The 11,952-nt window shown below is 48.1% G+C and overlaps 1 protein-coding gene across 1 annotated transcript in view; it reads right to left on the bottom strand.

Annotated features, from left to right (window-relative positions):
- Window positions 1–1,776: 1,776 nt before the first annotated feature.
- The window catches only part of MRPL35 (mitochondrial ribosomal protein L35), a gene marked incomplete at its 5' end in the record, with an annotated part of 244,742 nt that continues 234,566 nt past the window's right edge, over window positions 1,777–11,952 (bottom strand). The window contains one exon of the mRNA XM_069632174.1: window positions 1,777–2,186. Within this exon, the coding sequence (XP_069488275.1) occupies window positions 1,998–2,186 (189 nt within the window). The remainder of the gene's footprint in view (window positions 2,187–11,952) is intronic.

Genomic DNA, 11,952 nt, shown 5'->3' with positions numbered 1-11,952 from the left:
CCACTACTCCTATACAAGAACATACTCCGGTTTGCTTTGCACATAATGCCAGTAATGATACTATAAAACAGCATTTTCTCTGTGGCTTTGCTAATATATGGCAATATCCCCACAAAAGAAAGTACACCTGCTGGCTTTGCCTTTAAAAATGTCATGCCACAATAAGAAAATAATTCAAAACTGGCTGCACAATGTAGTCCAGTCTAGATAAGTACTAACACCGAACTTCACTTTATACTTGCTGCACAGAATGAAATGTCATGCCACAGTAAGGAATAGCTAGATTGGCTACTCCAAAATGCCAGTCTAGCCAGGTAATATCCGGTTGATAAAAGAATGAATATTCTTTTTTTTTTAACGCACCCTCTATCGATCGATGCTCAGTAGAAAATGTGTTAACAGGCAGCTGAGGGAGTGCTCCTGGGCTGGCGCGGTTCCTCCATGATGTGGGAGGGTTCTCGTGGGTCAGCACACATTATGGACAATGCGCCCAGGTCACAACCTATCTAAGCCAATAATAATCACATTACATCAAATACATGAAGGGTGAAGCGCTTCAAGCATGTGATTAAAAGTGTCCATCACTGGCATAGGTAGGATGCGTCTCTATGCCAGCAGTATCTGCAAGGGAGTTGCAGTGACAAACTAAATAAATGGTATGGTTGGTTACTGTTAAATCCCTTGTAGAGATGACACATGCACACGCGCAGACACACACTGATCCAAACATACACATGCACAGCTACAGACTCACTCAACTAGTCACTCATGGGCATACACACACATACAATGCATTACATTCAAATACACACACAAAAACTTACCTTCGGTCTTTTGTTCTTAAGATCCACAAGGTCTCTGAGCGTGGAGCTGAGAAGGGAAGATTGTTGAGAAATCTGCAGCGTACAATTGAAAGGGAACCATTTGAGCACAGTAGAGGGGTGTGCTCCTAGGAGGAAAAGCTGAGTCCCTGAACTCCAGAAGAGGGGTGTGCTCCAGTGAGTCAGAGGAGAGGCCCATGAGGCCAGAATAAAGATAACCCCTGAATCAAAGGGGCGGGGGGAGGATGAGATGTAGGAAGTGAATTGTCACCCGAAGATGGGATGTGTAACAGAAGACAGCCTCTTGACCCCAGGGAAGGAGGGTGCTCCAGTGAGGGGGAGGAGAGCCCAGTAGATGGGTGTGCTACAATGAAGGAAGGAGTGACTTCGACCTCGAGGGGCTGTGTAACAGAGGGGGAGAGCACCTTTAACCTACAAAAGGTGAGTGTGTAATGTAGAGGACAGCCCCAAAAGGGGGATGGCGTTTGCAACACTTCACACAAAGGGAGTAAAACCCTGAGAGATGCGAAGAATCCTTTTTGTCTATAGTAGAAAGTATAAGAACAGAGCTCTGGAAATAACTATGCAGGAGCACACCATGTCTGAAACTTTCAGTATGCCCTTTGTTCTTCAAACACAATCCAGAGTTCAATAAAAATGTTTCACTAGGAACCTTTATGTTACAGCCATCCTGAATCTGTTTCTTTGCAATAGTTCTAGGTTTTACTTCTGCTTAATATAATCCTTTAATTGTATTCAATTGTCAGTATGTGTGTGTTTTCTCGGCCATGTGACAATATGACAAGCATCAGATAAATCACTTTAGAGAAAATCATATAAAAAAAAAAGGTTTAGTTTTCAATGACAGAATTAATCAAAACCTTACCTTCACAGTTTTCAATATTTGTGATTTATTTGCAAGGACTGGAAAGGTTGATTATTAAAAATCACGTGCTACCATTGCACCATTGTTTAATATTAATTTGTATTGGTTGCACTGTGATGTTGTCCAAAATCAGTTTATCATTATGTATTTATATACTCAGCATTTCAAAAAGTCTCCACATTATATTTGCATGTTGAAACAACTCAAACATTTCAAGCATCACAGTTGTGTGGAATCTACACACAATTGCAGTTTGTGATTAAACAATAATAGGTAGGCCTCAGCAATGTCTAAACTTGTAGGTTTGTGCGATCGTGGTATTTCTGGTATGGATCATTCACAAACCAGTTCCTCCTTTTCCAGCAGGAAGTTGTCATCTTGTCTAATAGCTTGCTCTGTGTTCGGTTGCAAATCATTATTTGTCTCAAGCGCTTTTTTCTTGCATTAGTCTTCTTCCATAGCCTTTTCTTGTAACCAGCCTGTTTTGAAAAGAAGTACAAAACGATGAAATATACCTCAACACAGTCGACTATAAAATGCATATAAAAACCAAGTAATACTTGACAAGTCAACTCTGAATTAGAAAAACTGGGAGATGTGAAAATTAGCAATCGGAAAAACTGAGTACATGAAAGAACAGAGCAGGATTATAAAAACATTAAACTGGGCTTTCATACTGCGCTTCATGCCGGGGTTCACCCGCTAAGAGTGGGAGCAGGTATCAAACCCATGCTGCTCAAAGTTGTGTTGCTTCCGAGAAAAGCACGTTGCACCTGAGCTATGTTCCCAACCAGTCCAAGGATTATAGTTGACCATATTCGACTAATGGTTAGATAAACACGTTCTCCATTTTTAGCAGCTATTTTTCTCCTATTATCTATAAAGTAACCTACCCCACATTCCCCATAACTTTACAAACAAGAAGCTTCAAAGCTTTATTGGAAGCACCAGAAAAAAAAAATTCCAAGTCACTGGAATATCACCTATAAATAATAAATATACTTGTCACCTAGTGTTTGCTGTAAGAGTCCTGTTACGAAATTGGAAAAAGTTTGAAGATACCACTGCACTGGGGCTTGGACACGTCATCATTTCTGTCACTTTCGCAAATTGCTACAAAAATTACAATATTTATGATAAATGGGATAAGTGTTACATTTAGGTTACTATGTGTTATTTTGTGTCAGGCAATACATTTGTAGATTTGCATGCACGCAGAAACAGACCGATGAAACCTTGTCACACGAAGGGCCCCCCCTACTAAGGTGAAGCAGGCAACTAATGAACAAGTTACTTCTTACCTTGTAACGTTCTTTCGATGGGATGTTCCACCGACGTATTCCTTATCTTTGATAATGGGTCTCCAGCTTGCTGGCCTCGGAAATTTTTTCTGTAGAGAGCGCTGCGCGTCGACGTCCGCCGAGTCGATGTCCCTCGACGGCCACCGTATCGGCGTCATGCCCATAAATAGCCACGCGCGGCGTCTGTTGCTCAGTTCCGTTTCGTAGAACAAGTAAAGTCATGCCTGAATTGGTTATTGACCTTGAAGGAGCGTAAGCTGCAACCACAAGGGAAGTATTACTGCGGGGATGGATGGGAGGGGCGATAAGGAATACGCCAGAGGAACATCCCATCGAAAGAACGTTACAAGGTAAGAAGTAACTTGTTCTTCGAAGGGATTGTGTCCTCCGACGTATTCCTCATCTTTGATACACTCCCATAGCAGTGGCATGTAATTGGAGGTGGGAGTAAGAATGTCATGTATCCCTTTAGGGATGGACCGAATGTAATATGGCTTTGCCAAATCTGGTCTCTTGACTAGTGGAGGAATCCAGGTTGTAAAATTTTGTGAATGTATGTGCGGACGACCATGTGGCAGCCGCACATATGTCTCTGACCGGTACCCCCCCCTTTGGAGGGCCGAAGAGGCTGCGATAGCCCTGGTTGAATGAGCCCTAAGATTTTGGGGTGGCTCTTTCCCTGCCAGTTTGTAACATTCCAGAATGGCCAAAATAATCCACCTGGAAATGGTTTGTTATGGGTAATCCCAACTTGTGACCCGAGTATCCTACAAACAGTTGGTCTGCTTGCCTGACCCTAGCCATTCTGCTGATGTAAAAGCTTAGAGCTCGTCTTGGGTCCAGCCTATGTAGCCTTTCTTCCTCTTTCCCCGGATGGGGAGGAGGATAGAACGAAGGTAAGGTAATTTTCTGAGTAATATGAAATTCAGAAACCACCTTTGGGAGGAAATTAGGCTTCACCTGTACGACAACTTTGTCCTTGTGGAAAATTGTATGTGGGGGTTTACAGGAGAAAGCTTGTAGCTCGCTCACCCTCCTAGCAGATGTTAGTGCTACCAATAGGACAGTTTTAAGCGTGAGAAATCTCAGCGAACAAGAGTCAAGTGGTTCGAATGGAGTGCCCATTAGGAAGTTTAAGACTAAATTTAAGTCCCATAAGGGAACTTGGAATGGTTTTGGAGGATAAACATTAGTTAATCCCTTGAGAAATTGTATCACTAGAGGTAGTTTGAAATACGATGGTTCCTCCGCAGTGCGCTTGAAGATTGAAAGCGCTGCGAGATAGCCTTTTACAGTGCCAACTTGAAGGCCTGAGTTTGCCAACTAGCGTAGAAACGATAACACCGTTGGTGTACCACATGAAAAAGGGTCGATATTCCCATCTCTCCACCAGCTGCAAAATTTGTTCCAACGGCAGCGGTATAAAGACTTTGTTGCTGGCCTTCTGGCCGAAAGCAACACCTCCATGACATCATCAGGGAGGTCCCAATCCTTGTACCTCACTCTTTCAGAAGCCAAGCGTGAAGGTTGAGGGTTCTGATGTCTGGATGGAGAACCTGACCTCCCTTCTGCGAGAGAAGATTCTCTTTGAGTGGAAGACGGATTGGAGGGCAGATGGACATATCTAGAAGGTCCGGGTAACACGTTCACCTGGCCCAGTCTGGGGCAATTAGGATCATGGTTTTCCGGAATCTTCTCAACCTCCTGATCATTTGAGGAATAACGGGGACTGGTAGAAACGCGTAAAAGAGTGGAAACTCCCAGTCCACTGAGAACGCGTCTCCTAGAGCTCCTCTCGGGGGAAATTCCCTTGAACAGATCGCACTTCCTGTTGGTGCTTGTGGCGAACAGATCCACCCGAGGGGTTCCCCAAAGGGCGAAGATCTCTTGAAGGACTTCCTGGGCTAGCTCCCACTCGTGGGAGACTGTGCTCTGCCTGCTCAGAGCGTCCACTGTCAAGTTCTTCTCTCCGCCAAGGTGGACTGCTGATAGAGAGATTCCTTCCTGAATTGCCCAAAATTAGAGCTGCATTGCCTCTCTGCACAGTGGCAGTGACCCTACGCCGCCTCTTTTGTTGAGGTAGTGCATGGCCACCGTGTTGTCCGTCATTATCAGGACATTTCTCCCCTGTACTGATGGCAGGAAAGTTTTCAGCGCTAGTCTGATCGCTCTCAGCTCCAATAAGTTGATGTGTAGTCTGGACTCCGATGGAGACCAACGACCGCTGATGGTCAAGTCGTTGGCATGGGCTCCCCACCCCGTGAGTGAGGCGTCTGACTACTGTTATCTCCGGCCATGGTTGCCAAAACAGTTCTCCTTTCAATATGTTCTCTGGATAGGCCCACCATTGAAGGTCGCGGGCTACCTTGTCCGGAATCCGGGGGAGATCTGTCATTCTCCCTGAGAATTGCGACCACTGAGTTCTCAGTGCCCACTGAAGAGATCTCATTCTCAGGCGAGCGTCTGGCATAAGGAAGATGCAGAATGCCATGAGGCCTAGCAACCTCAAAAAGTCGACGGCTGGGAGACGTTGGGCATTTTGAAACTTGTTGACCATCTGCAGAATATCTTGAGCCCTCACCTCTGGTGGCGAGGCTTTTCCCAGGGAAGTGTCCAGGACCGCTCCAATGAACTGGAGTCTGTGATGGTATCATCTGTGACTTCTTTAAATTGAGGGAGAAGCCCAGTCTGTGCAGGAAGTGGCAGACATAATCTAGCTGGATCTGAGCTTGTTCCGAAGATACAGCCCTGATCAGCCAATCGTCCAGGTAGGGGTAGACGTGGATCCCTTCCCTGCTTAGACTCGCAGCCACTACCGACATTAGCTTGGTGAAGACCCTCGGGCGGAGGTCAGCCCAAATGGCAGAACTCGAAATTGATAATGAGTCGCCAATTGCGAACCTCAGGTATTTCCTGTGTTTGAGATTGATTGGCACATGGAAATAAGCATCCTGAAGGTCCAGAGATACCAGCCAGTCCTGGAGCTGGAGGGCCTGAAGGATCTGAGAGAGAGTTACCATCTTGAACTTGTCCTTCCTGAGGAACTTGTTCAATTCTCGTAAGTCCAGGATGGGTCTCAGTCCTCCGTCCTTTGGTATGAGAAAGTAGGGGGGGGAGGGGGGAGTACCAGCCCTTGTTCCTGTCCGCTACAGGTACCGGTTCTATGGCACCTTTCTCTAGCAGGTCTATAATTTCCTGCAAGAGGAGCGGATCTGGAACTTTTAGAGAGCTGTGCCCCGGTGGATGACTGAGGAATGTGTAGAAAGGGTAGGCAGTAACCCTGGGCAACTGTCTCCAATGCCCAAGCATCTGACGTTATAGCCTGCCATTCCGTCAGATGGTGAGTTAACCTGCCCCCTACAGGTGTTGTGTGGAAAGACATCAGAGTGGTTTGGGGGCGGCTGATGCAGATGCCGAGGGTAAAGAGGCACCGGCTGCGGCTTTAGTACTTTTGACCAGTCCACCTCGGGTGGATCTCCTTTGGCCTCTTTGAGCCAGCTGTCCTCTGCCTTTCCCGAATGCGGAATAGCGAAAGGACTTTCCTTTTCCAGAGGTTCCTGAGGGGCAAAAAGGAGTTTGGCGGATTGCAGCTCCTAACGATTTTGCCGCTGCTTTAGATGTCTGCAACTTTTCCAGACGGTTATCAGCCTTTTTTCAGAATAATGAAGAGCCGTCAAAGGGCATATTAAAAAAAGTCTGGCCTGTACATCTGGAGCAAAGCCAGACTTTCGCAACCATGCATGCCTGCGGATTGTTGTACTTGCCGCCATGGCCCTGATGATACTGTCAGCGTAATCAATGCCAGTTTGAAGTGACTCGCACATGGCATCTTTAATAATGTTAAGGAAGGCTTCCTTTTCCTCTCCTTCGGGTATGCAGTCAGCCACTGATGAAGCATACTCCAACAGTGTGTGACTGAACCTGGCGAGCGTACAGGTGGCGTTGATGGACTTCAACGCCATACTACAGGCAGAGAAGACTTTGCCATAGAATCGTACCTCTTGTCATCTCTATCCTGTGGGACAGTAGGGTAAGCGGTCCTGCTGCTTGATGAAGTTGCCGCTTGGACCACCAGGTTCTCTGGAGTCGGGTGTTTTGATAAGTATTCAGGGTCAGCTGCAGCTACCCTATACTTGGCTGATAATCTTTTATTGACAGCAGGGATAACTTCAGGGGTTTCCCAATTAGATGCAATCTTTCTTTGTAAGGCTGCACGGAAGGGGACCACAGGATCCTCCTGTGGACCTTTGTCTAATATGTCTGTCAAGTCATCCTGTTGAAAAACAGGCGAAGGCGCAGACCAATCCACAAATTCAATAAACCTTGCCATCAGGGTTCTATAGGGTGTTGCGGCATGATCCCCTGGGTCTGGCTTAACAAATTCCACTTATGGGGAAGTGTCCAGCCCACTTGCCTCATGTAATGACTCCTGTAGGTCTTTCAACCTTCTTTCCTCAGAGGTGAAATCCTCTGAAACAGGTAGTGTGGTCCTCTGCAACCCGAAGGTTTCCTGGTCAGACTCTTCCCCTTCTTCATAAATTGAAGATAATCCAGGGTACTCTGACCTCTGAAATGGTGTAAAACCCATTTCTAAGGCAGAAGGAGCCAAACTCGTCATTATTGGGTGAGAAAACGATGTCGTCGACGCCGATGTGACTGGCTTCGAAGGCGCCGAGAACGGCATCGAGAAAACTGGAAGAGGCCTCGAAGAACTCGAGAGGATCGGGATCTTACTCGAGGATGTCGATGACGGTGTCGTGCCGGAGGCTCTTGGAATCACTGTTGGCTGTGGAGTAGCTATGGTCTTCTCTTTCATCGGTGTCGGCGTCGATCGACCGATGCGTCGAAGAACCCTTCGACAACGGTGTCGATGGTGCCGATCCATGCGTCGAAGGGATCTTCGACGACGAAGACGGTGCCTTCTTACCCGATGGCCCGTGTTGCTCTCGGGTGGAATGTTTCGCCGGGTGCAGCGACTCGTGGCTTTTTGATTTTTTGGGTTTTTCACCCGGGTTATCACCCTGAGCTGTCTTCGAGGCGGTCGAGGCCACTTTCTCGAAGACGCTTAACATTTTCTTCCTTAATTCCTCCCACTCAGCCCGAGAGCTGTGTTTTGTGGGCAGGAGACCCTTTCTGGGGAAACCGAAGATAACGAGGAAGGGGATCTTCAACGTCTCTTCTTTGATTGTCTTGATCTTGACAAATGGTGGGAGCTACTTCGAGATCTAGAATGGGAATGTTTGACGGCGAGGAGACGAATGCCTCGACTCAGCCGAAGAAACTTTCGGAGGTTTTGACTGACACCTCTCGAGCTTCCCCTTGCGCTCCTTCAAGGCTTTCGCCGTCATGGACCTGCAGTCCTCACACTCCGAACAATGGTGCTCGGCTCCCAAGCAGATCCTGTGTGGATCCGTTATTGAAATTTTTTACCGCAGTCTCGACATTTTTGGAAGCCGGATCGCGGCGTTGTCGGTTCTGATGAAGATGAGAACGAGTTGGTATATTCGAGTAGCTGTAGAAGGCTTATCTGACTGAGCAACGATGTTCCGAGGCCCCACGAAGCGCGGAAAAACGGAACTGAGCAACGGACGCTGCGCGTGGCTATTTATGGGCATGGTGATGTCGGCGCCGATACGGTGGCCGTCGAGGGACATCGACTCGCCGAACGTCGACGCGCAGCGCCCTCAACAGAAAAGATTTGAGGCCAGCAAGCTGGAGACGTATTATCAAAGATAAGGAATACGTCGGAGGACAATCCCTTCAAAATGTGCACGTGGAGTTTAGCTGTATGAATGGGGTTCATGAAGGAGATGATAATAGGTATAAAATGCACACATAATGGTATACATGTATGTGAAGTAATTTTCGATTTTAGTAAAACATGAAATATATGAGGTGTGGTTGGTCTGTGTATCATGGGTCTTTGTATTGTGGATTCATTAGAAGGGTGTTTTCGCAATTGTGGCAAAGGCTTGCAAAGGCCCCATCAACAATCAAGGAACAGGTTTTGTAAGTTGGTCAACGGAGTGGCTGCTGTCAGTTTGCAGATGGCGCAAGTGCTGGAGGGGGCGAAGGGAATATGATCTCTGGTAAACAGCTCATTGTTGTAAGGGATAGGCATTTGTGAACTTGCTGGGTTGTTTGCAACAGGTGGCCTTGAAAAAGGAAAATGGGCGGACCCTTCCCCGACCCACGTACAAACTATGGCCGATGACGTCACAACCCAAGTATCCTCAGCGGGATGTGTTAGCACCTCTGTCCGCCGCCTCGGATGTCAATATCCCACCCAGAGCACGAAGTGGGAAACAAGATGAAGCCGAGACCAATCACATGGACCAGCTCGACTAAACCTCACAAACCTATACTGCCATCGTTGGAGCTGACATGACGACATAGCTACAAACAGAAACATGTGCTGCTATGCACCTGGATCAGACACCAACCCACACGAAGAACACGCTCAGTGCTACGACCTAGAGGACCGCACACATTCACAGACGTGCATCGTTACTATTTTCCACATAGGCTAGCAACCGCATCGCAGAAATGCAAGACGCCAGAAGAGTTTGTGTATATGATTGCAGACGCTTCATGCTACTAACCCCCGAAGATAAGACCCTACAGATGGACCGATGTACAAGGAACCACACCGCACCCTCACACGTCTCGCCTTATGGACCTTAGACCGCCACATATAACAAAACCAAAATAGGCCGCAAACCAGAGTCCACAGACCCGGAGCAGTTCATACAGAGTTACAAGATGCTGATCATGCAGACCAACCCTGACTAGAGCCCCACAGCCAAGGTTGCGACGTTGCAATCAACAAGCCACGATTTCCAAGCCAAGGTTACACCTGGCAGCCACAGTCCCTCAACACGTGCCCAGGCCGAACTGGTACGATGCCAAGCTCCAAGGACTGAAGAGGCTCTGGGGTCCCATGTCTGGGACCCAGCTTGTAACAAAGTAGTAACACATTAACCACCGGCAGCGATGGGAAAGGAGCACTCTAACGGCAAGTAGCAGAACCTGTCCATTGTTGTTCACTGACACATAGTCACACATTGTTGTCAGCACCAGGTACATTGTGAGCTGGGAACAACAATGGTCCCAGGCTTGGGGGCTCATGGATGGACCAATCAGGGCACGGGGACTAACCACTGACAGCATCACAACCAAACCAATCACCAACCCTCTCCATGTTACAATTATATATAGCAACTTTTAGGGACAACCCAAGCGTACCACCTGACCTCTACTCTACCAATTAAACATCTCTATACTGTCCTATACGGACCCTACCACTCAGGGAACCAATCCAGAGTGGCAGTAGGTTTGGGGGTGAGCTCTCGCAGGTTACGCATGTTACATCACTAACAAAAGGGACCTGCAAGCCCGATTACAATGAGAAGTTTCTTGGAACCTACGCTCCATGAACCTGTCCCTGTCTGTTTTCGTGTAATAAACAGCAGTAACCCATTGCTCTTCTGTGGGCCTCCTACTTCTTTGGGACACAGGAGTTAGGGCCTTCCCACAGCTGGAGGTCTGCGGACTCCAAGTACGGCCCTGCCGACCTCCAGAAATTACCCTAACATTTTGGAGGCACTGCCGAGATCCTGAGATAGATCACAGCGAGACCGTTTGCAAGAAGATGGCCCGGCACCGCGGCCCCCTTCGCCGTTGCCCCCCCTTGGAGGACTGTAGGACCATCGCTAGACGACTGGTCTGCGCAATCCAGAGATTGGCCGTCGGGAGCAGACTTCAGAAATTTCCCGCCCGCGGTTGGGGAGTGTCCTGACGCGGGGAAGTGGCAAGCTGATTGGGAGGGGTATCCACAGGGGTGTGCACAGCCAAGCGGCACCAGCAGACGTGAGCCCGATGTGAGTATGGTCCACACAAACAGCAATATCATGTTGTGCGGGTGAGGGGGGGGGGGGAGGTAGGCATTGTAAATAGGGTGGAGGGTGGTTTTACTTTGTCGCAAAATTTGGTCCATCAGTGGTGATCGACAATTGAGTTGTAGTAGGGAACGGAGCAGAGGTTGTCCCTTCTTGTGTTATTGAGCTTATTGGGTGGGGCAACGAGTCCCCACATGTTGAACGGAGTGTCGCGCTGATTGGTTTGGATAGCAAACACATGTATGGGGGTGTGGTATTCCTATGAGTTGGCGATGTAGTTCGGTGAATAGTTGAGGATCCCTATAAATTGAGTGTTTTAGCTCGGTGAAAAGATGACGTATTACCACAGGAGGTAGCTAGACTCAGGTTGTGGAAGATAGTTGGCTGGTTAAGTTCTCCTAGTGAGGGAGCATATCACACGCGAGGCAACGCAGCGTGTGCAGCCCAATTATGATAATAACAGTGATCAATGAATACTCCACTCAAGGTGTGGTGGGAAGACAACTGTGGGGATTGCTATTGAACCAGGTGCGCATTACCTATTCAAACTGTGTGTATACGTAATACGTTGTATTAGTCAGTCACGTCATCCATAGGGCTTGCATATGATATCGTGTTTTCCTTTTAGCGAAATCGGAGCAGCGGCTAGGGAGGGGTAAAAGTGAGCAGGGCAGCCGCGCACGGAGAACGAATCGAAGGGGTTGTGCCGAGCAGTGGTGCAACCCGTGAGTGGGAAGGCATGGGCATATGCAGCGCAGGCTGTGAGAGAGTAGAGAGGAGGAGGGGTTAGGACACTAACACAGGCGTGCCGCGCAGCGGCCACCCGAGAAGGCGGGGCGGCCCTGAGCACGCTGCGCTGGGTACGAGGTCGCAGGGGACCTCGCGCACCATGGGTTGAAGGGGACCATAGCTACACAGGGAGGTGTGTTGAAGGGCGGCAGTCAGGTGAAGGACGACAGAGAAGTTGGTAGTGAACAGTTTGAGAGTATTGTAATGCAACATTTTTTCCCTCCTATTGACAGCGGAGAGTCAGAAGTCCCCAACTA

The sequence above is a fragment of the Ambystoma mexicanum genome, chromosome 6q (assembly GCF_040938575.1).
Source record: "Ambystoma mexicanum isolate Mex_15411 chromosome 6q, UKY_AmexF1_1, whole genome shotgun sequence".
In the NCBI taxonomy this organism is placed as follows: domain Eukaryota; kingdom Metazoa; phylum Chordata; class Amphibia; order Caudata; family Ambystomatidae; genus Ambystoma; species Ambystoma mexicanum.
The sequence above is the reverse complement of the archived record's forward strand: the minus strand, read 5'-3'. Positions and strand labels throughout refer to the sequence as shown.